The sequence below is a fragment of the Ursus arctos genome, unplaced genomic scaffold (assembly GCF_023065955.2).
Source record: "Ursus arctos isolate Adak ecotype North America unplaced genomic scaffold, UrsArc2.0 scaffold_17, whole genome shotgun sequence".
Lineage (NCBI taxonomy): Eukaryota > Metazoa > Chordata > Mammalia > Carnivora > Ursidae > Ursus > Ursus arctos.
The window spans coordinates 50,363,733-50,388,850 of record NW_026622841.1 but is presented as its reverse complement, the minus strand read 5'-3'; the positions used below and the strand labels follow the sequence as shown (position 1 = coordinate 50,388,850).

At 44.0% G+C, this 25,118-nt stretch overlaps 2 protein-coding genes across 3 annotated transcripts in view; both read right to left on the bottom strand.

Annotated features, from left to right (window-relative positions):
* The window catches only part of EMILIN2 (elastin microfibril interfacer 2), a 53,620-nt gene extending 38,122 nt beyond the window's left edge, over positions 1–15,498 (bottom strand). The window contains exons 1-2 of the mRNA XM_026496040.4: positions 14,910–15,498; positions 14,259–14,381 (exon numbers count right to left, since the gene is read on the bottom strand). Coding sequence (XP_026351825.2) covers positions 14,259–14,381; positions 14,910–15,043 — 257 coding nt within the window. The 5' untranslated portion in view covers positions 15,044–15,498. The remainder of the gene's footprint in view (positions 1–14,258; positions 14,382–14,909) is intronic.
* A 7,797-nt stretch (positions 15,499–23,295) lies between these two features.
* Positions 23,296–25,118, bottom strand: part of SMCHD1 (structural maintenance of chromosomes flexible hinge domain containing 1) — a 157,484-nt gene continuing 155,661 nt past the window's right edge. For both annotated transcript variants that reach the window (XM_057313253.1, XM_057313255.1), the window contains one exon: positions 23,296–24,370. In XM_057313253.1, coding sequence (XP_057169236.1) covers positions 24,184–24,370 — 187 coding nt within the window. In that variant the 3' untranslated portion in view covers positions 23,296–24,183. The remainder of the gene's footprint in view (positions 24,371–25,118) is intronic.

The following is a 25,118-nucleotide window of genomic DNA, read 5'->3' as shown; positions in this document are numbered from 1 at the left end:
CTGTCTCTCTCTGTCAAATAAATAAATAAAATCTTAAAAAAAAAAAAAGAATCAGATGTTTAATCCATTGAGCTACCCAGGCACCCCATGTCTTGCATTTCTGTACACCAGTAATGGAGCAGCAGAAAGAGAACTCAAGGAGTCGATCCCGTTTACAATTGCACCAAAACCCATTAGATACCTAGGAATAAACCTAACCAAAGGGGAAAAGATCTGTACTCCGAAAACTATAGAACACTTACAAAAGAAATTGAAGATGACACAAAGAAATGGAAAGACATTCCATGCTCATGGATTGGAAGAATATTGTTAAAATGTCTATACTACCCAAAGCTATCTACACATTGAATGCAATCCCTATCAAAATACCACCAGCTTTTTTCAGAGAGCTGGAACAAACAATCCAAAAATGTGTGTGGAACCACAAAAGACCCTGAATAGTCAAAACAATCTTGAAAAAGAAAAGCAAAGCAGGAGGCATCACAATTCCGGACTCTAAGCTGTATTAGAAAGCTGTAGTGATCAAGACTGTCTGGTACTGGCACAAAACCAGACATATAGATCAATGGAACAGAATAGAAAACCCAGAAATGGACCCACAACGCTATGTCAACTAATCTTCGACAACGCAGGAAAGCACATCCAATGGAAAAAGTCTCTTCAACAAATGGTGCTGGGGAAACAGGATAGGAACATACAAAAGAAAAACCGGACCACTTTCTTACACCACACACAAATATAAACTCCAAATAGCTTAAAGACCTAAATGTGAGACAGGAAACCCTAGAAGAAAACATAGGCAGTAACCTCTTTGACATCAGCCATAGCACCATTTTTCTAGATAGGTCTCCTGAGGCAAGGGAAACAAAAGCAGAAATAAACTATTGGGACTACATCAAATAAAAAGCTTCTGCACAGTGAAAGAAACAATCAACAAAACTAAAAGGCAACTGACTGCATGGGAGAATATTTGCAAATGACATAAAGGGTTAGTATCCAAAATCTACAAAGAACTTATCAAACTCAACACCCAAAAAACAAATAATCCAGTTAAGAAATGGGCAGGAGACATGAATCAACATTTTTCCAAAGAAGACATCCAGATGGCCAACAGACACATGAAAAGATGCTCAACATCACTCATCATCAGGGAAATGCAAATCACAACCACAATGAGATACCACCTCACACCTGTCAGAATGGCTAAAATTAACAACACAGGAAACAACAGATGTTGGCAAGGATGCAAAGAAAGAGGAACCCCTCTGTACTGTTGATTGGAATGCTAACTGGTGCAGCCACTCTGGAAAACAGTATGGAGGTTCCTCAAAAAGTTGAAAATAGAGGGGTGCCTGGGTGGCATAGCGGTTAAGCGTCTGCCTTCGGCTCAGGGCGTGATCCTGGCGTTATGGGATCGAGCCCCACATCAGGCTCCTCCGCTATGAGCCTGCTTCTTCCTCTCCCACTCCACCTGCTTGTGTTCCCTCTCTCGCTGGCTGTCTCTATCTCTGTCAAATAAATAAATAAAATCTTTAAAAAAAAAAGTTGAAAATAGAGATATCATATGACCTAGCAATTGCATTACTAGGTTATTTACCCAGAGGATACAAAAAATACTGATTCGAAGGGGCACCTGTACCCCAATGTTTATAGCAGCGATGTCCACGATAGCCAAACTATGGAAAGAGACCAAATGTCCATCAACTGGTAAATGGATAAAGAAGATGTGGTATATACATACAATGGAATATTACTCAGTCATCAAAAAGAATGAACTCTTGCTCTTTGCAATGACATGGATGAAGCTAGAGTATATTATGCCAAGTGAAATAAGCAAGTCAAAGAGAGACAAATACCACAGGATTTCACTCATACATGGAATTTAAGAAACAAAGCAGATGAACATCGGGGAAGGGGAAAAAAAGCGAGGGAGGCAAACCATAAGAGACTCTTAACTATAGAGAACTAACAGAGGGTTGCTGGATGGAGGTGGGGTGGTGGATGGGCTAGCTGGGTGATGGGTATTAAGAAGGGCACTTGTTATGATGAGCACTGGGTGTTTTATGTAAGTGATGAATCACTAAATTCTACTCCTAAAACCAATATTACACTATATTAACTAACTAGAATTCAATTAAAACTTAAATAAATTGGCATTTTAGTATTTGCCCCCCTTTTACCTCTCAGATATTTCAAGAATAAAATTTGACAATAGCTGTGAAAACTGTGAAACTATAAAGGCTTATATAAATTATACGCTTACACTCCATGTGTTGTATGCATGCGGACATATATAAATTTATCGTAAGGCAAAAAATTTGCAATAAGACTAAAAATATGAGTTCCTTCCACAATAATGGTCTCAATTGCCCATATGAAGAATTATAGTTGGTTCTTGACAGAGGGTGATGAATAATGAAGTGATTGTCCCATGGATAAAGGCAATCCTGCCATAACCTTCAAACTACAGTCCTTGAACTAACGTGCCTTTCTTCACACACGTGGTCCTTTTTATCAATACCCTTGACAACGCACTACACAGATCACCCCGTGACAGCTCTTCATGTATCCTCAACCCGCGCAGAGGAGAGGCCACCTGGCCATTCGACTGGGCTGCTGCTTCTCATCCTCTGCATGGCCAGGTCGGCTTCCCCCACCACAGGTTCTGCATGGACTGTGGCCAGTCTCCCCACGGGGCCCCTCCCACCACCCCCTCACCCCCAGCCTGCTCTCCCCCTCTCAGATCTGTTTTGCACACATTGCCTGATTAGCATTTGGAAGCGAAGTTCCAATGGTGTCCCAAATCAAAAACCTTCCATGGGGGCACTAGGGTGGCTCAGTCAGTTGGGCGTCTCCTGTTGGCTCAGGTCGTGATGCCCGGGGTCCTGGGATCGAGCCCCATGTCTGGCTCCCTCCTCAGTGTGGAGTCTGCTTCTCCCTTGCCTTCTTCCCTTCCCCCCCAATTCATTCTCTATCTCTTTCTTAAAACAAAACAGAACAAAAAAACCTTCCATGACTCACCTTTGCCTAAATGATACAGCCCAACCTCCCAACACTGGTTGTTGTGGGTTGAACTGTGTTCCTCCAAAAAAGATATGGAGTCCTCACCCCCTACTTGGTACCTCAGAGTGTGACCTGATTTAAAGATAGGGTCTTTACAGAGGTAATCAAGTTAAAATGAGGCCATCGGGATGGGCCCTAATCCAATGGGGCACGGAGACACACAGAGGGAAAGGACGGGAGACACTGGCAGGAAGGTGGCCATCTACACGCCAGGGAGAGCTGCCCGGAGCAGAGCCTTCCCTCAGCCTTCAGGAGGAGGCAGCCCTCCAGACACGGGTTCACACTTCCCCACAGATGCCTCTTCGCTTCCCACCTCTAGACTATAGCCCACGTCTTCCTGTTTTATGCTGGTGTCCTCTCAAATCTGCACATACTCAACTGGGGCCACCCTTCAAAGCCCTGCTAAGATGTCACCACCGGCAAGCAGGTTCTTAGACTCCGCCTGGCCGAAGTCGTTCCTTCCACCTCCCAACGTCCTCGGCCACTTGTACTTCTGTACTACAATCCTCATTTCTACCTTTCATTTTGTAATTAGTTCTGTGTCTCATTCATTGACTGGATGGGAATTTCTGGAGGGAAGGAGAGAGGTCGGGTTCCTTGCTGTGTCCTCATGGGGACTAACCCTGGGCCAGACGGAGGCCTTCCACAAAAATATTTGTTTAATGAAGCGGAGTAACCCATGGTCTCCAAATGAGTCGTCTTTAACCTCACTGAGCTTTCTGCCAATTTGAAATGGCTTAAGCTAATGATGTAGCCTCAATCCAACATTTTTCAGGGCTCTAAACGTGAAATGTGTTTTTCTGACTCCATCCGCTATGGTTTTATCCAGTGCCCTACATCTGTCATGCATCTGTTACCATCTAATTTGTCTTCAGACAAATCAGAGAAGTGACCCTACTATCAATACAAGTGATTTTCCACACCGTTTTGCCGCAAGTCCTCAGCTACAAACAACTGTGTGCAGGTGCCGGCACGCTCATGCGAAGGAATCCTACTCAGCGACACGGTCAGCACCTGTTGATACGTAGTACGACATGGGTGTTCCTCCCAATGACGGATGAAAAAAGGCTCATGTAAGAGTACGTACTCTATGACTATTTACACGTCAAACTCTCGAAAATGCAAACTTATCTATGGTGATAGAAAGCAGATCAGCAGCTGCCTGGGGAGAATGTGGGGAGAAACCAGAGGAAAGGCTTGCAAGGGGTGCGAGGAAAGTTTTGGAGGCAATGGATATGTTCGATATCTTGATCGTGATGCTGGCTTCATGGGTGCACACACATGTCATAGCACTTAATTATACCACTTTAAATATGTATGATTTATGCAGATTAGACCTCGATAAAGCTGTTGTATACAATACATATATTTTATATACATACACACACACACACATGCATTTCTGTCTTAGGGTGTTTAAAATCTCTTCAGGACTAGGAAATCGAGTGCCAGATAGTCTTGTCTTGACTACGCAATAGAACTCAGTTAAGTAGAAACCAAAACCACATCATTAAGTCTTTTTCAGAGTTTTCCAAGATGAGGATTTAACTAAAGTTTTGGGTTTTCTTTTTAAATGTATCAGATTGTTCTTTACACAACCATTTGCTTTATCTGTTGGGAAGTTAGACCTAATATTTGTTTTTGTACTTTACAAGGTATGGATCGTTGACTAAGGAAGATAGTCAAAACAATTTTTTTTCTAACTGCCTTCAAATTGCCACTTTGTAAAAACAATCAAAATTGCCATTTTGTGCAGAATCACACACAAAAACATAAATTGGCATTTTGAAAATATGACAAGGGGCACCTACCTGGGTGGCTCAGTCGGTTGAGCATCTGCCTTCAGCTCAGGTCATGATCCCAGCACCTTGGGATTGAGCCCCACATCAGGCTCCCTGCTCAGCAGAGAGCCTGCGTCTCCCTCTCTCTCTGCCCCTTCTCCCACTCAGGCTCTTTCTCTCTCTCTCTCTCAGATAAATAAAATCTTAAAAAAAAAAAAAAAGAAAATATGACAAAGAGTGACTACTCATTGGGATCATTATTTTCCCAGTGACAATTCTGACAAGGAGTGTTTAGAGGGTGCTGTGCTATTTGGTTCAGGAAACGAGCCATAGATGGTGTTTCTGCCTTCCCTCCTCACCATCAGTGAGCAAGGACTCTGTGTTACATCTTGTTAGCTGTTTTTGCAATAATGCAACAGAAGGACTTCCAAATATCTTTTGAGTTGCCAAAAGATGATGCACCATGTTGGGATGGGAAGAGGGTGCCTCGTTGATGATGACCGAGCCAGAGCCCTGACCTGGCACCGTCATCCTGGAAAGCTGCTGTCCCAGCTGAAAGCAGCTGAAGAATGTCCAACGCACTACCCCTGACGCATGAACCAGACCCGAATGCTGTCAGGACAGCTGGCCAGACCCGAGATTCTGGAATGTTCAAAATATTCAGAAAGGCTCAACTCTGCCTCCCTGCCCAAGGCCTCATTCTACCGGCACGGGAGAGCTCTTTGCACTGACACCGACACAAGCCAGAGAAACACTTTTAATGGTGAAAAGATCTCCCGCAAACGCTGGATTGTGAAACTCACCCCGCCCTGGGTTCTGTCGCAATCACAGCCATAGCTTTGGGGCTCGGTTTTCAGAGAGGGAGACAAACCATAAGAGACTCTTAACAAAAGGAAACAAACTGAGGGTTGCTGGAGGGGAGGGAGATGGGGGATGAGGTAACTGGGTGAGGGGCATTAAGGAGGGCACATGATGTGATGAGCCCTGGATGTTATATGCAACTGATGAATCACTAAATTCTACCTCTGAAACTAATGATATACTAATATGTTGGCTAATTACATTTAAATAAAAAAATTCAAGATACATAGAAAACCTCAGCAGAAAAACAAGTGGCATTTTCACCACTATAGTTTAGAAAAAAAATTTAGGTCCTTAACCTATGATCCTTCAACAGCATCCCTGCTGGGCAATTGTAGAGAAACGACTTGAAGAAGGAACTTTCTAGAACCTTGTTTTATAATGGACTGTGAGCAAAATCTGTCAAAGATAACTGAATAAAGCCCATTCCGCAGACCCCGTACAATCACAAATGTGTATGAAGTCGGAGAATGTTAGGAAAAAGTTGAGAGGTCTTATAGCAAATTCCCTTTCATCGAAATGGCCAGTGTGAGAAGGTTTCGCCTAAACCACTGGTCTCTTAAGCAAATGCCTAGTAAAATACACTGCCCTGAAAGGCTGACGCTGCAGAGAATAATGTTTAGGCGTATTCCCTAATCTAATATTTTCTTAGTGGAAAGTGGGGGGAGGCAAGAACAGCTGGGTCCTAACACACCCAGAAAAGTTTGCTTCTACAGCATTTTCAAACCAGGCATTTGGTTAGTTTGAACCGCCCCTACTTTTGTCCAGCACACATCACCACTTTAAAACAGGAAAGAAAGAAGACAACTTCTTGATGAGTTTCATTTTAATAATTTCATTATTTTCCTCCAGTGGGAACTGCTGTCACACTGACAACTACTACGTTCCTCTCCCCAGCTGTCCAGGAAAACTGTTCTTCATGAGAAGTCAAGCTCGCATCATTTGATCAAGTGGTTCTTTGTTATCTTTAAGTCCAGAAAACAGTTTTATCAAGGACAGAAACAATTAATTCTGAGTCGTAAAAAAAAAAAAGAAAGTCAGTGTTTGTTTGGACCAGCAATAAGTCAGAACATTTGGGTGACAGTCTGTCAGCTTTAGGTTTTATAAAAACCAGTATGTACAACACTGGGTAACCGCCCCGACCCGTCCCTACTATATTACTCACACTCAGTCAACGTTAGTAACGTCCCGCTATTATCAACCCGAGGAAGGGGCCTTTTTTCCTCAAGGCAAAGGGTTAGAGCGGCGCGGTGGCCGGGGGACAGGCAGACTTCACCGGCACTCCCGCAGCCTGGCACGTCCCGCTGGCTCCCTACTGAGCCACCGCGGGCGCGCACACCTGCAGCCGGGGCCCACCAGCCCTGGAACACGGCCTTGAAATCGACCGGAATCATCGACGTGCATTCCCCGGAGAAACCAGGGCTGCCTCTGCTTCCAGAGCAATCTCCAAGTTAACTTCATGTTTGGAGCTGATTTTATTTGTTCCATTTACTGAATTATTATCTTCGTTTATGGAGTTTATTTCATTTTTTTAAATTATTTTTTAATTTATTTATTCGACAGAGATAGAGACAGCCAGCGAGAGAGGGAACACAGCAGGGAGTGGAAGAGGAAGAAGCAGGCTCACAGCGGAGGAGCCTGATGTGGGGCTTGATCCCAGAACGCCGGGATCACGCCCTGAGCTGAAGGCAGACGCTTAACCGCTGTGCCACCCAGGCGCCCCTATTTCATTTTTTAGCACTGCAGGCTTTCTCTAACAGGTCCAGAAGCATTAACTTCAAATTCAAAGCCTTCAACGATAAACACACCTGAGAGGCCACAGCACTCCAAACGATGAGAATAAGGAGTGTTCAGGAGACATTCCTGCTAAGTGTACCCTACAGGAGTATGAGAGTGCACTTTTCTTTTTACCAAATGGAATTATTTTTTAAATTTTATTTTTATTTAAATTCAATTAACATATAATGTATTACTGGTTTCTGAGGTAGAGGTCAGTGATTCATCAGTTGCATGTAACAAACACCCAGTGCTCATTACACCACGTGCCCTCCTTAATGTTCATCACCCAGTTACCCCATCCCCCGTGATAGCACACTTTTAAAAGTTCTGTCAGCTATGGTACTGCACCAGTAATGTAGAGATGAGGAAAATGTGTCTCAGAGAGGCTGACGGACTTGCCTGAAGTCACACAGCTCGGTGGCGGTAGAAGTCAGACCAGAAGCCACGGTTTCTATTTCCTCTTCCAGAGCACATTGGCCACATCAGGCAACCTAGAAGGACTACCTCAGGGGACACTTGCTCCCATTTAGGTCCCCTTTCTTGGCTACCTCAGAATTTTAGTTCGTTTACCAAGTGCCAACAGAGAGGAATAGATCAGTGGAGAAAGACCAAACAATGGGACCAAAAGGGGGTTTAACGAGAAGCAACTGTTTTTCTTAAGAAAATAAGACCATAAGCTCTATTTGAATCCCATTATTTTTTCTCCAGGGTAAGAAAGGTGGAAAATGTAGCCCATAACCATAAACCTCTTCTAAGACCCCCCATCTCTGTCCTAACTAATCTGGCTGAGCTTGTGATGAGAAAACCTTAATGACTGTGGAAGGACTCTACAAACCTAGCATCTGATCTACCAGGAACCTAAGAAGAGGGAAAGAACAAACGTACAAAAAGACTGAAGGGAAGATCAGAAGATTCTAGAGCAGCAACACTGATGTACCTCCAAAAAGCTGATAAGGAAGGCCAACCGAAGAAGGGCGGACAGTGCACGCGGCTCCCGGGGTCTGGGTACCGCCGCCACTCAAGGCACGCGTTCTCTCCTCCCCCACACGCTAGCTCAGCCTCCCTCAGTTGATTCAAATTACCCTCAAAGCCAAGGAGCAAAGCTTTTAAAAGCCAACTGATTGCAAGATGTTTAAAAGCTGAAGGAAAAAGAATTCCCCCAAAGCTGTACACACAAGAGGCACGTTTTCCAGTTGAATGGAATTCTGTTCCTGGAGATGTAGAAACTGCAGAATTTACTCTAGAAGAGGTAAGTCCTCATTATTTTTGCAGCCTTAAGTGTTGTTATTTAAAAAAAAAAAAAAAGCTTTTCCTGGTTGAGATTGCTTTCTAATAAACAACTTTTTTTCCAACTGAATGACCATCTGCTCCCCCTTGGAATCTGAGAATTAGAGGAGTTCTGGAACTCAGCACTTAGAATTCACACCTGCTACAAATTCACAAATTCTTCTCCTATGTTATCACAGCAGCACAGGCTCCCCTAGTTGGTCCCACCCAGGTCCTCCCCCAACTGATGAGATTCTTTTAAAGCGCTCATAGGAAAAATTCCACCCAGATGCAACACACCCAAGAGGGGGCAGGAGCTGGGTTGAGTAGATGCTGATAAACCCAAGTCAGTTTGTGGGCGCAGAGAGTAGGAAACCCCACCCTGCAGAGCGCCTCAGCCTTGAGCTGGGAGCAAAGCCAATACAGGGAAATAATCCTGCCTTCCAATGGAAATCCCCGGATGTCCTCACCTACAGGGCAGCTGCTCCGCACACAGGACTCCCCCAAATGCCTCAAACACTCACAGCAGTCAGCTGGACTGAAGCAGCGGAGTGGGAGGTTACAGACTCTCTGGAATCAGTGCCCCAAAGCATGAATGCTGCATGAGAGGAAACAATGCCCAGTCCAAGAAGGAGAAGGTAGCCTGTCTCCTACCAGCAGTCCACCCACACGCCACCATCCCGTTGTAGAGCGGGATCTAGGAAACCTCAGACCATCACCCCTCCCTTCCATCTCACCAGGGGTGCCAGTGTCCCAGCATGCGCTATGGCAGGCATCACACACACACACCCTCGGGTGTGGGTCCAGACAGCAAGGGACCATGCGGTGTGGAGGGGGAAGAGTCTAAGGCTTGGAAATATGACTGGATTTGCATCCAGGATCAGCTACATCCTAACTACATGACCTTCTGTAGAATGGGGATAATGCCCCCATGGAGCTGCTCTGAAGGTGTAAGGTGATGAGCCGCTTTTCTCATCACAATAATGTGCTCCAGGGAGGTACTCTCACTTGCGTCAGGCCCTGAATACTTTATTAAAATAAGACATCAAAAGGACAAGCCATACATGCTGCAAAGGATGTGGAGAAAAGGGAACTCTTGGACATTGTGGGTGGGAATGTAAATTGGTGCGACCACTATGGAAAACAGTGTGGACGTTCCTCAAAAAAAAAAAAAAGAAGTACCATATGAGCCAGCAATTTCACTTCTTGGTATACATGCAAAGGAAACAAAAACTCTGTGTTAAACAGATCTCTGCACCCCATGTTCACAGCAGCATTTCTACAATAGTCAAGATCTGGAAACAACCTAACTGTCCGCTGATGAATGGATAAAGAAGTTGTGGTATATACATACAATGGAATAGGATTCTGCCATGAAAAAAAGGAAAATCCTACCACGTGACATGGATGGAGCTTGAAAGCATTATGCTAAGTGAAGTCAGAGAGAGACAAATTCTGTATGTATGTATATATTCTCACTTACACATGGAATCTAAAGAAAAAACAAACACAAACTCACAGAAAAAGAAATCAGATTTGTGGTTAACAGAGGCAGGGGTGGGGTGAGAGGGAACCGGATGAAGGCGGTCAAAGGTGCCAACTTCCAGTTGTAACAAAGTCCTGGGGATGTAACCTAGCACAGGAGTGTAGTTATCACTGCTATAGATGCTGAATTTGAAATCTGTTAAGAGAGTAGATCCTAACAGTTGCATCACAAGGAAAAAATGTTTCCTTTTTTTTTTTTCTATGAGATGACAGATGTTAACTTACTGTGCCAATCATTTGACAACAGATGTAAGTCCTTTTGCTGGACACCTTAAATTTATGCAGTGCTGTATGTCCATTAAATCTCAATAAAACGGGAAAAATTAAACTGTATAGCATAGTGGACAGTACGAAAAATGATACAGTCCAATGCATCATAGCAAATAATCCACAATAAAGGTTTAAGCGCACACGCATACGCACAGCTCTCAATCACTCTTACATGGGAGTTGCTTCCATGAAAGAAGGTGTAATTGTTCTCAATAGTTGAGTACTGTGCCATCCCCCAAAGGCACACACCAAAAGGAACAAATTTACTCCCCATCGCTGCGGGGCCAAAGGCCAGGAGCCCTGGGTTTGCAGGCAGCTCAGCCGCTTACCAGCACGTGACCATAGATAAGTTAGGGAACACCTAGTCTGTTTCCTCATTGGCAAAATGGGACCGTGGTTTTTATCTTGAAGGGTTGTTGCAAGAATTAAATAACCTCATACATGGAATAAAAAGCCCTAAAGCAGCGCCTGACACACAGAAGTTTCTTTACAGTTTCAGAAAAGTAATGACTCAAAATGCCCACATACACAAAACCCCTCTCTGCTCCTAGTTTCACATAACGATGCCCAAATTTGCAATCTGTAATCAAAGGCTCTTCATATATGCAAATGGAGCAAGGTCTAAACCTTCTGGAAAGGCACATGGGCTAGGTCTCTACAGCCCACGGAGGCTCAGTGCCCAGTGACATGACCAGGCACAGATGTTCTCCACTTATTTCTATGGACTTCCCATAAAACCTCTTGTTTCCTAGCTGATTGCCCTCTAGGTCTGGGAGTCTATTCAGCGTCTCCCTTGGCTTCTCCACTTCCGTCCCAGAACATGCAGCGTTTTCTCTTTAAGTGGTTCTTCACCTGCTTGGCTACTATCAACTCCCTTTTTCCACTGAAGTCTTTGAAACACATGTGATGCCTGTGTTACCGAGTTTCCTTTCGGCCTATTCCCTTAATCTTACACAAACTGCAATGCCTGTCCACGTCCTTTCTGTAGAAGAAAATTCTTCCTGCTAGCTAAAGCCACCCGCCTCACTGGACCCCTTAGCCTTGGACCTCCCCTCCTGAGGTCCCTAAGATGAAGTTTCCTCTTCTAAAGTTGGCTTTGCTCTCTCGCCTTCCTGGTTCCTCTTCCTCCTTCCCCTCCACCATCCCTAGAAACTCCGCTCCGCCCCTGTCCTCGCAAGGCCTTGCTGGCTCGCACCTGCCACTCCAGGCGCTCAGCGGGCCCCACATGCCAAACTGCATTCTAGCTCCACCATCTTGGCCAACCTCCAGCCCTGCAGCACTTCCACCACCCGAAAAGGATTCCTCAGTAACTGCAGGATGAGTTTCCAAAGGACTTTCACTTCCACACGGCTCAGGTCCTAGGGATCAAACAATGAAGACCTCACCTGACAACAACCCCGTGAATTGACAGAAGTGACTGGGGCTTCTGGATTCATCAGAAACACCTGGGAAATTCCACGTTAAACAGCCATTCATTCTCTTTAAGTATAAAGAGGCTTTGACTTTCATCATCCACCAAGCATCAAAATTTAGGAAACATTTCATAGTTGAAAAATAAGGTAAACCACTCCTTTCCTAGCTCTAAAGAAACAGAAAGAAAAAAGTCAAGTCTGAATTGACAAGTTAATTGCAAAATTTTCGGCTTGATCAGTTAAAACAGTCTGCCCTTATTTTTTTTTATTTCACACTTACAATGCAGTATCTAAAGTGTAAAAACACACTTGAATTGTTCAGGTGGCTATTACTGAAGAAAAACACCCAGGTCACTTATTTTGCTTCTATTTAATAAAACAACAGAAACCTCTGCCATTTCTTTCTTTCTTTCTTTTTTTTTTTTTTTTTATTATTTATTCGACAGAGATAGAGACAGCCAGCGAGAGAGGGAGCACAGGCAGGGGGAGTGGGAGAGGAAGAAGCAGGCTCCTAGCGGAGGAGCCTGACGTGGGGCTCGATCCCAGAACGCCAGGATCACGCCCTGAGCCCAAGGCAGACGCTTAACCGCTGTGCCACCCAGGCGCCCCACCTCTGCCATTTCTCAGAGCCCTTTTTGTTGTCCTTCCCACCGGGGAGCAAACATATGCTCCAACTGCCTTTCATTAATCTGCTGATCTGGAGGTGATTTGCTCCCCACTGACAACAAAGAATCTGTTCCACTGAGTTTTGGTCGAATACAACAATTAAATCACCCCTTAATTTCACAAGCACTAAATAGGTTCAGAAAATTTAAAAGAAACATCTTCAAAATGAAAAGCAGGACCTCCCCAAATGCAAAATTCATACATCTGAGTTGCCACACGTCTTCAGGTTATACAGCAAACCACGAGATGTAGTTCTTGGGTAAAACAAATGAAATATTCCTGAGTCATAATTCTCAGTTTAAGCACATCCATTTAAATTGTGTTGAATACTTAGTCCGCGTCTCTGCCACAATGCAGAGCTCTTACTCGGCTCTCCTCTCACTGCGGGCCGTGGACCGTGAGGTCTACAAACTACGAACTAGAGTAGAGATATAGGACCTGTGACAGTACCGCACCCCCTCTGACAAATCCAACCCAGTGAGCCAGAGATTCTATCTCTGCCTGTTTCTTGTGTATTCGAAAGTGGGGGGGGGGGTCTCTTCTAGGTTGTTGTTGTTGCTGTTGGCCTAGCAGAAATTATCCCTTCCCTGTTCGCAGTTTCCACAGCAGCCCAAGTGGAATGATCCAGAGACGGCTTCCATCCCACAAAGCCTGAAGGCTCATCTACTGCCTTCTGGAAGAAGGTTTCCTGGAGTCCCGTTTCAGTCCGTCCCTTTGCTTTGCCAAAGACAGATCCGCCTACTGGCTATTCTTTGCAGTAATGACAACAATGCCCTAAGACAAACAACTTATTCTTAGGGGAAAACAATTAATTTCAACCATCACATGTGTTCCGCAACAGCCATTGATTCACAATCGCTCATCCTCTGATAACTGACTTATACAAAAACACAAAGGCTTGCCAGAAGACAATTGAATGTGTGTGATGTATTTAAGGGAATTTGTATTCTACTGCATTGCTTCCTCTTTGTTTTTTAAGATGATGAAATCTTTATAAGCAAAATGATGATTAATTCTCATCAAAAAGATGACCATTTTCTCCTGACAACGTCTTAACTGAAATCCCCAAATGTAACATGAAAAAAATGACTCACTTTCAAGCAAGTTATTGCTGGGACTTCAGTTTAGAGAGCTACAACACTGGAAGAGGTCCGGTTTATGGGGACATTTGGACAAAATGCGCCTATTTTAGGACACGGGCTAGAACAAACCTCTCCGCTAATCCTACATTTCAACGTTTTGAGCAGTATACATTTTGGAATCTTCTGTGTGCCCCAGCACACACAATATGGATCTAATTAGGTCCAGCTGCCTTATGTTAGTAATAAAATTGAAAGAAAAAAAGAGGTGGGGTGGGGGTGGGGGCTTCGTTCACCCCTCCTATGCCCCGGCGATCACAAGCTCGCAAGTCGTGCGCATCCTCCACGCTCACTCCGGACAACACACGCCTCTAAAAGACCCCAGCGTGCCTGGGACCCCGCTCAGCGACTGCTCAGCTCCTGAGTTTTCTCTCCCTCTGGAAGAGATTTACGGACGGGCTGGAGCCCAACGCTCCGACGCCACCCACCGCCCGGGCTCCGGCGCACCCCGCCCGCTCCTGGGCTCAAGGACTTACACCAGCGCGGACGGACAGGGCATCTGGTTCCAGGCACAGTTGTACTGAGCCTGAATAAAACTCTCACTTCCCTCCAGCACAGAGCAGCTCACGTTCTTGTTCACGATGTAGGCGCACCAGTTCCTGGGGTTGAGGGAGGGAGAGCGAGAAGTCACAGTGTAAACCCTGAGAACAATGGGGCTGGGGGAGAGGGGGCGAGCCGATAGAGCGAGGGTCACGGAGCCCGCCGGCTCTGCGGAGGCGGGAGCCCCACAAAGCAGCCATCGGGAGGGTGCGCGGCTGCGCCTTCGGGGAACCCGCACCTTTAGCCGGCAAAAGACGGCAAAAGAAAAGTGCCTACGGTTCCAGGGGCTTCGGTAATTCTTGGGAGTCTTTTCCTGAACGCCCTGCTCCGCGGGATACTCCCTGCGCGCCACGGCCCCGGAGGCAGCACCGCTCGAAGGGCGGGCGAGATCACCCCGGGCGCCTCGCGCCGGCCGTAGAGCGCACGGCCCCGCGGGAGGAGGTGCCGCCGGGGCAGCCCAAGGGGTCCCCCGGCTGCTGCTCATCGCCTGTGGCAGGGCAGTCGCGGACCCGGCCGCGGGTCGGGGAGGGGTAGGCGGGGGGCCCAGGGCTCCGTGCGGGGAACGAGGAGAGGGACCGCGCACTTACTTGTTCCTGGCTCCCGGCCGCGCGGGGTGCATGGGCTGCGGGCCGGCGTGGCACAGCCCTGCGCCGCCCAGGGTCAGCAGCGCCAGTGCCCAGCGCCAGGACGCGCGGGGCCGGAGCCGTGTCCGCTGCCACATTCTGCGCGCGGCGGGCGCGCCCCGCCTGCCGGATCCCGAGCGCTGAGGGTCGAGGCTGGAGCCGCAAGGCTGCGGGCGGACGGGGCGCGGCCGGAGAAGGCAGGAGAGGCTCAGGCGCTTCGCGACGCCCCCACCCGCACTCCGCGGCCGCCCCCTCCGGCTTCTCGCTCCCACTTCTCGTTTTCCACCCCGTGCGCCCGCGCTTCTCCTCGGTCCCTCAATGACGCACAGGTCCGCCCGGGTGCCGCCCTCTTTATTTCACTTCCCTCTCCGAAACGTGACTCTCTCTCCACCGCGGCTCCCTGTCTCCGGTGCCCTTGCCTCTCGGCAGGGGGTTTGGGGTGAAAGGGCTGAAGAGTTTAGGAGAAGGGTCTAAGTTACAGAATTTCCAATTACTCAATCCTTTGGTCTCTTCCCAGAAGCTCAGCAACTCCTCCTCCCACCTTCCAGCAGGCGCGCCCCGGCCCCTTGGGGATGTGGCCGCAGTCGGCGAGTCTGGCCGTCCTCACGTCGTGCCTGTTGTGCCCGGGTGCCGGCCCCCCGGAGAGCGTGAGGGACATCTTTATCAGTCCCTGGGAGGGACTCGACTCGGGTTTCCTCCTCCGGCAGGACGTCGCCATTCCCCCACATTTGGACTCTGGAGTTGAGGGGGATATGGACGCGGGTCCCCTTCTCTGAACTCTGCCGCATGCCTCCATTTCAGTTTCCAAGTCAACGTGCAGGGCAGCAGGGGGACAGCCCCGCGCGCCACAACAGCTACCCAAGGGCGGCATCAGACGCTAATAAATGCTACACTGCAGTTTGAAAGATAATCTCACAGCCTCTGCTTCTGATGTCCGAATCTCAACCTTTTCTGTCAACATTAAAGACCACAATGGTAAAACGTCCAAACACTGCTAGACGTTTGTCTTTTTGCTTGCTTGCCTATTTTCTGCCTATTCTTGAGTGACACTAATCTCTACCAGTTTCTTTTGGGGATCAAACGACTCCACAGAAGAATGTTACACAAAATCCCTGCCCAAGTGTTGTACGCTGGGGGATGTATTTGAATCAACCTGCTTCATCTAAGGAACATTAGAGGGAGGTTATTTGCAGACTGCATAAATAACTACAGTATTTGTGAGGAAACAGGTTGCCGCTAGCTGTGGATTGTTAGGTGGACAGTAAACATTTGCTGTGTTCTCTAAATGAAGCCATTGGTCCATTTTATTTCCAATAGGCTTTGATAATGTTGCTGGGCCTTTTGATTTGCGAATGGAAGCAAGGATATTCCCTAAGTAGAAACTTCACAAGAGCCAAGCAGAAAATTATACCATGTAAGGAAATAGTCCATCCATGAACTTTCTTAATGGAAGCTCAGACACAAAAAGGGCTGAAGTCATCCCAGCTTTCAGAAGAGCCACCCGGAGGGGAAAAATCACAGAAAGGGATAAAAAATGGTCTTGCGTAACCCAATCTGTGTCTTTGTGACTTCCCTGCTGTCCCCATCCTAACACTATTTTTGTTCATGAAGTGTCATAGGGAAGAAGCAGCACAGAAATGAAAGAGAGTGACAGAAAAAAAAAATAAAGGAAACACAAACGATGCATGTCTACAACCAGCAGCTAATAACGTCTCTTCAGTACAGGTAATTCTCAAACTTGAGAGCGAGTTGAACTGATGAGGTCAAATCTACTTTTTCCATTGAATTAAAGTTATACTAGGAAGCTGTATTCTAGTCTACGAATTTGAGAACCAACTCTTTATTGAGAAGACAACAATACTATATTTAATGAGCTATAAACGGCACTTATCAGTAGATACATTTTATTCTGAGCATCTGTTAGGGGCTAGGCATTGTGTGAAAATACTGAGGATTCACAATTGAGCCAACACTGACCTGGGCTCTGTGTTCAGAGCTTCCAGGCATTCCTGTGTAGTGAAAGTGGAAAATTTCTGATGTACACTCAATGAAGTGAGACAATACTTGTCATATGTGTTTCTCTAGACACATGCCCATGTGTACCTGGTGTGGGGCTGCTCTGGGAAAGTGGAAAAAGACTTTTGGCTCTCAGGAAGACTTGAGGCCAAGATCCCAAGGGACCCTCTTCCCTTTCTCTTCTCTAGCTACAGAAAGGGACACATCAAACTTGGGGACCAGAAAGCCCTCTCCAGAAAGCAGAGGAAGAATCCTGGGGATAGAGAGCTTAAGCACATTAGGAAACAGACTAATTAGGCAGATCACGTGGCCCCAGACATAAGAAATTATGGAGGAGTCATTGGCGGAATGCTATTAAGTGTGAATTCTTTATAAGCTGCCTACTACTTTAAACAACCACTTGAAAACTGTCAGCTTCTTATCACTATCTGAAGGCATTTCTTCTGCTTTTAGAGAAAGACAACTATCATATGATTTCTCTCATCTGTGGAACATAAGAACTAGAATGATCAGTAGGGGAAGAAAGGGATAAAGAAAGGGGGGGTAATCAGAAGGGGGAATGAAACATGAGAGACTATGGACTATGAGAAACAAACTGAGGGCCTCAGAGGGGAGGGGGTGGGGGAATGGGATAGACCGGTGATGGGTAGTAAGGAGGGCACATATTGCATGGTGCACTGGGTGTTATACACAACTAATGAATCATCGAGCCTTACATCGAAAACCGGGGATGTACTGTATGGTGACTAACATAATATATTAAAAAATGATTATTAAAAAAAAAAAATGAAGGCATTTCTTCTGCTTTTAAAATCAAAGTGCCCCGTAGTAACTTCCACTCTCAACTGTGTGACCAACTTAGCTAAAGCAAAAATGCAAAGTTAGACCTACTTCCTAAAACCTATTCCCTCGCTGTTGGTCATGATCACAGTGCCCATCAGGCTCTGTACTTGGGGGCACATCTCCGGAAGCATTGAGCCTGCTGGGTCCCCAGTACCCCTAGACTCCCCCTTCAGTTACCTGGTGGAGGAGAGTGGGTGACCATTACAGAAGCAGCAGACGGGTACTTTTCCCCTATCCTCACGTTCAGTCATCAGCACATGACACTTGATCAAGATGAACTGATTTGCATCTAGGATGTATGTGGTCAAGAGTCATAAGACTAGTCTGGGTGTCCCATCCTTCTCATTCCTTGTCTTTACTTTCTAGAACTCAAAAAAATTTCCCTCCTGATGTCTAGGTATACTTTTGGGTGTCTTTACTGCTTCTTTGTGCTGCTTATCTAATGATGGGGGGGAAAAGTCCTTGAAGACTGGATATCTTGAATGAATTTTGATTGCAAAGCATTCCAAACATAATACACCCTAAGAAAATGTCTTGCACATTCATAAGTTAGTGATAAGATGCCCTTCCTTAAAGAGAAATGCAGCTTGGTAGGGAAAGAGAGACAGAAGTATCTCTGAGAAAAATTAACTGTCCCGTCTAGCTTGGTTTGCTTTGGAATGCTAAGGTTGATACAATTTCATTCAGCTACATTTGATATAGGCATAGCATTGGGCGAGTCATCTTCAGAATGAATTCAGCGAGTCCCTAGACTTCAAAATTTACAAACAATAGCTGCTTTCCTGTCTTGTCAAAGGCTTTGCTCAAATACACCAAAACAGAACAAAGAACAATTGCTCTCTTCAATTTTTTCTTAACATACTTATTTGCGAATATCCCACTTGCTGTACATAGCTGAAGATTCAAAATCTCAGTATCTTCTGAACCCAAGACTGATCTTACTTCTCAATCGAGTGATTCAGTGACACTACTAAGGATTATGGCCATTATTTTAATCATCTTTCTTGAGAGATGCCAGGAACAAATCTCCCCCTATTAATCAGGGGTGTGTGACTTAATACATTTTAAACTATCACACGAGAACTTCAAAACTGTGAAAAGTTAAAATCCTGCCTGAAATCACACACGAAAACAAATAGTGGTTAAGAGCTCATGCAGCAGAATTAACGTACTGTTCAAAATTGGGGTACCCTCGCCTCTTAGCAGAATGATCTTAGACAAGTCAGTAGTCCTTTCAATCCCCATTTTCTGCTCTGAAAAGGGGAATGCCTTGTGTGGCTGTTGGGAGGATTAGCTGGGTTACCACATGTAAACCACCTAGCACAGTGCCAGGCATACTGACAAGTGCCTGGTAAGTGGAGGATAAATATTCACAATTGTTACTGTTACCACATCAGCACTCCAACAGATTTGCAGTCAGGTTCAGAAACTTTGTCATTCTTTTTTTGTGCCAACTGATGTGGGCAGCTGACCATCTACTATAGTTTTTCTTCCTAAGTAAGAAATATACGAAGAAATGGCTGTCATGAAAGCACATGCATGACTCATTCAGAATGACTAAATGTGATAGTCAGGAATGGAACACGGGGCTCTTGACTCCCAGCCCAGTTTTTTATTGCCCCCCAGGGGGAAATATATAGCTCAGTTTATCGTTCAGGAGATTTCATCCTCTACAAAGAAATTCATTTTAGGACAATTCAATGAGATCTTTGGAAGGATCAATACCTCTATAAAAATAAACTCAGATCACCAGGCAACTCAGTTGTGAACATCTTCTTTCTCAAAAAGATGAAATTAGTTTCTAATTCCATATCGCTTAATTTTTTTCAGATGTTTCTTAGTTCTAAGGATGCTTCCTATAGCCAAATAATATGTTTGAGAATTCACTGCTGTTACACTTATGGTGTGGTTTTGAACACATTTTTTCTTCATAAGAAATAACTGACAAAAATAGGCTCTTAGGATTCGATTTGTTTCCAAGAGAGCTGTAACAGCTCAGGCAGTATTGTCCTCATATATGAGCCACATCAAACTATGCTGTAGTTCAGCATTTATTTATGGAGTAAGAGTTGATTATTCTGGAATCAACAAAACGTTTTAAATAGGCAGAATATGTTTGATGATTATAAAATACATTATTAAATTTTAGCACAATCTTGGTCTATGCTCATTCAAATAGTATTCATGAGCAAATTCATTCTTTTTAGTATTTCAGATTATGCAGTTCTAAGCAATGTTATAAGTATTTAAGTATGGTCAAGTCTCATTATTTGATGTAGTATGTTGTAGAAAGTTGCTGCCAACACTGAATTAGCTAATACTGAACAATTGCTCCTAGGGGAAATACAGGGTTAGGTTCCTACAAGCCTCTGGTCACAATGTTTTTATCAACCAGTCAATACGTAACCTTGTTTTATGTGTGTTTCTATTTAAAGATACCTTATTCAATACATATTACTGATTCAGTAACACTGAACTCACGGCCAACATCACTGTAACTCATGCCTGAGCAGAGCTTAACTAACACATATTTTCTCCATAAGGCACATGACAGCTGTCTTGCGCTTAGAAACACTAGCTCACACTTCAGGGCTATGCTTGGGGACCATTTTATTTTATTTATTTTTTTAGGGGGGCCACTTTAAACAGCAAAATCAAAGAGCAGAAAATGCAAAAAAAAAAAAAAAACTCAGAAAATTTACCATGAAAAGGACACTTATTTGCAGTACTAAGAGGGAAAACAAGAAAACAGGGCATTGTCTTGATGGATCTCAGCTGGGAACACACACATCAGGCAAGGAAGTGTTTGCCTCTCTGCACAAGTCCACAAATGACCGTGAAAATGCTACAGGTATGGCGTTTGGATTTAAAAACAGAATCTATGAATAATGAGGATGAACGGTATTTCAACTTAAGTCCAGGAACAGTAAGAAAATGTTAGGATATGGGAAAGTTCGTGGAGTTTTGTGGCCATAAAAAGATTTGTTTTGTCAGTAAGTATATTGGGGAAGTTATTCATATTCAACACTGTACCAGGCAATGTGGGAGCCAGAGAAAAACAGATTTAGTTCTTTCTCATCTTAATTGACTGAAATAATGTAACAGTGTCACATTTGGGAAATAGAATACAACATAGTAAAAACTGTGTAGCTAGGTGATGAAGAAATACAGTGGAGGCAATCAGAAAAGTTGGATGTTAATTAGGAAAGTCTGTGGAGAACTATGGGTTTAAGAGAAGTGTAACATTTTGTTTTGCTTTAAATCCACTATGATATCAAAAATGAATGTGATTGCTATCGAGGAAGGGGCAATTAATGTGACCTTGTACCTGGTATGTTTCTAATGGGGCCAGCTGGTAGGGTAGCCAGACTAAGGTATGTGGTTTTAGATGTAGCCAGACGTAGGGGGGACAGAGAGGCCAGGTAGGATTCGGGAGTTCTGAACAGGAGGAAGGAGAGCAGTATAGGCTGGTGGAAAACAAAACAAAAAACGAAACAACTCTGGTTCTCTTTTTCCCTTATCTAACATAGGCAGAGTAGCCAGATGTCCTGATCTGCCCCGGCCAGTCCGAGGTTACTCCTGTTGAGCATCAGTTAACACTATTAATTACTTTTAGTGTCTCCTTTCATCTTCAAAAGTGCCTGGGTTTGGACAATAAATTATATGGTCACTCTAAGAGGCCTAAAATGAACTGAAAGCCACACTATGTTTGTTTAGCCTTTATAAAGGCTAAAACATTAGGAAATGTCAATGCAAATAACAAAATCAGAAAATGAGAAAGTACCGGTTTTCTCTAAGCCAAACTTTACTTGGATCAAGTTCTTCTGTTATTACCTCATGCACATTTTGGTAACTTTCTGAAGTTTGTATTATTAAAAAAAAAAAAAAAGCTGATGAAGCACCAAAGCCTTGGTTGTTTAATTTGTTGATGAAGGTGGATATTTGCATGAGCTTTCCTTGGCTCTGTCTCCTTGCACTTAATCACCTAAACTCACCCTCAGGAGCTAAGAAAGAACCCAGCACTGTGGTGCTTCATTCTATTTAAATATTCAGGCTTGGTTCTAGCACATTTACATAGTGCAGAGCAGGGAAGGGTCTTGCTCAAATGCAGCTCTCTTTCTGGTCTCCACTGACATCTTTGAACATTCATTGGTTAAAAAAACTAAAACAGGGGCGCCTGGGTGGCATAGAGGTTGGGCGTCTGCCTTCGGCTCAGGGCGTGATCCTGGTGATCTGGGATCGAGCCCCACATCAGGCTCCTCCACTGGGAGCCTGCTTCTTCCTCTCCCGCTCCCCCTGCTTGTGTTCCCTCTCTCGCTGGCTGTCTCTATCTCTGTTGAATAAATAAATAAAATCTTTAAAAAACAAAAAACAAAAAACAAAAAAAACCTAAAACAACATAAATAATAAGCCACGGGCAGATAAAAGTTACTAGTATCTTTTGACTAATGGAAAATACAGGTGAGACAAGAGTTTCATATTCAGAGAATGTGGAGGGGTCAAGCAGGAAAGTGCCTTAGTTTTCTAGAGTGCCCTTACATGTTTTCCCCTCGCTTTAAAAAATACAAAACCAAAATATTTTATTGCCTGAATATTCTGAGGTTATGCTTTCTCAAGGGCTGTTTGAGGGCAAAGTGGTGCCAGGATTCCTGGGAGAAATAGGAAGAACATTAGGAAAAAAAAACTATCAGAACTCAATTCCAATGTGTTTCAACCCAAAAGAGAATCTTCCCTTTTAGTACTAGGGATTCCAGTTTCATGAAGAATTTTTAAAATTATATATTTGTAGATTATGGTTTTCTCCTGTGAATTTTATCAAAGCATATCATTCTTTATTTTTTAAACATTTATTATTTATTTGTTTATTTATTTGACAGAGAGAGAGAGCACGAGCAGGGGAAGCTTTAGAGGGAGAGGGAGAAGCAGACTCCCCACTGAGCAGGGAGCCCAAAGCAGGCCATCCCAGGACCCTGGGATCATGACCTGAGCTGAAGGCAGACACCTAACCGACTGAGCCACCCAGGCGCCCCAAAGTATATCATTCTTACAAAAAAGTGCCTAAGTCATAAGTGACTCAATGAATTTTCATGACGTGAACAGAGCCATGTAACCAGCACCCAGGTCGTGAAGGAAAACATAAGCGGCATCCCAGGGCCCCTCATGGTTCCTTCCAATCACGAATCCTTCTCAAAAGTCACACTGATTCTGACTTCCAGCATCATGTCTTAGTTTTGAATGTATGTTTGTTGAAGAAAAAAGCAGTTTCTAATTCATCTTAGATTTTATCCCTATACTTGGCAGTGTCTCGCACATAACACTTTATTTAATAACATCCGTTGAATAAGTGAAAGAAAGTAGACGGATGCCTGACTTTCCTAAGAGAGTTGGCCGAGTTAACATACGTTTTATACCTAGGGAGGAAAGCGGCATTACATTTGGGAGAGAACTGGGTTCTGGGGATGCTAACTTGAAAACAAATTGAAAACTCAAACTTAGAAGAGAAGAGCACACTTCAGTTTAATCTTTGAACAACTGTAAGTGAATAAATCGAAACCTCTGTAAAACTCTGTTCACATGGTATCCACCGTAACTGGTGAGGCCAACCTCCGGAGACCTTGTTTCTCTTTCTCACTTGTAAATGGACCCATGTTAGAGAGGCCCTCCCGCCTGACCAGTGCAGCCAAGAAATGACTATTTTCAGTCCTCCTCCACCCCGCTCTGAGGCCCGGTCAGTCGGAGAAGAAAATAAGAGTCACCCTCTCTCTGGGCCACAGCATGTGATCTCCAGCCAGAGTGCTTCTTGCTCTAACGAATGAGGTAAGAGGGGCCAAATGAGGTTTCAAACGTATGTCGCCTCAGAATTACAATTTTCCTTAACTGTACTTTGAAAAAGCTGGAATCAAGAACCCAACATTGCCAAATCCCTGCTTAGCCAAAAAGATCTGTCAACTGTAGAAATAACAAATAAGAGGAAAATCCATCTCAGGCTTTGAACTGCTTGCTGTTCCTAAATGTTGCCCAGGGAAATACAAATAAATTATGTCCTCTGAAGGACAGATTCATTATGAATAATCTAATAATCTCTTTAGGTTGGAGTTTTAAATACTTCTTTAGGGTACTTCAAAAATTGTAAGGGAGCAAGTCTGGACAATAAAAACAATTTTTTTTTTAAAGGATGCTTTTCCTTAATTTCCCGCCTCCCCCTTGCCCAGAAATGTTGTATTTTATCAGAGACGAGGCTTCAAAGAGCAGAGTGAAAGCCCAAACTAGAGAAACACACAAATCTGTTTCATCCACATTAAAACTAAGAATGTTAAATCCAGAAGCAAATCTAATTTGCCTGGGGAGAGCTGAGAAGGAAACTGGTTCTTTCTCCTTTTTACCTTTTCCAATTATGTTGATTGCAGGTCCTTAAAAAATATAATCTTTGCATAAACTGTTCCGTCTGTGTGGAATTTTCTCCATGTCTGGAGAACTTTAACTCCACCTGCAAGACCTTGGAGTCTTCATCTGTTCTCTGCAGCTCTCCTGGGAACCTCCAGATCTCACATGTTTGCAACATGTATCTGATAAAGAATGGGTAGAGGAACTTAACAAATCAACAACGTTTGCTTCATTTCTTATATATATTGATATAAATAAAACATATAATAGATATGTACATTTCAGAATAAGGAAGAATCTTTTAAAAAGCATACCTGGCAAAATAGGGATCTGTACCCCTTAAATCATCCTGAAAAAACAGCTTTGAGTGATGGTTTGAAACAGAAATGTTTTAAGGATATCATGGTGCATTTGTCTATGTCTAGAAAGCTCTATAAGCCTTTATAAACCTTTACTCATATTGAGGCTCAAAACATATTTGATATACTTGTCAAAATATTTTTTGACTGTTTATTCAGAGTCAAAAATACACTGTTTTCTGGGGAGAACTTGGCTCTCAGAGCAGGACTGGTCTTCACGACCTCTAGACTCCTGACCAGCTCTGCTATGGCAAGATGTCATTAAATCACCTTATTCTGTCTCTTATTGCTTTAGGATTTCTCTCTTCATTTTTCCCCTATTATTTATTCAGCTTATTCCAAAATTTAGATTTTCCACTACTTTTTTAAAAGGATTATTAGATCTTTCAATTTCTTTAAGGGTTATTAGATTTTTAAATTTCTTTTTTTTATAGAACTGAGTTACAATTGACATATAACATTATATTAGTTACAGGTATAGAACATAATAATTCAATATTTGTATATATTGCAAAATGATCATCATAAGTCTGGTTAATGACCATCATCGTACATAGTTTCAATATGCAAT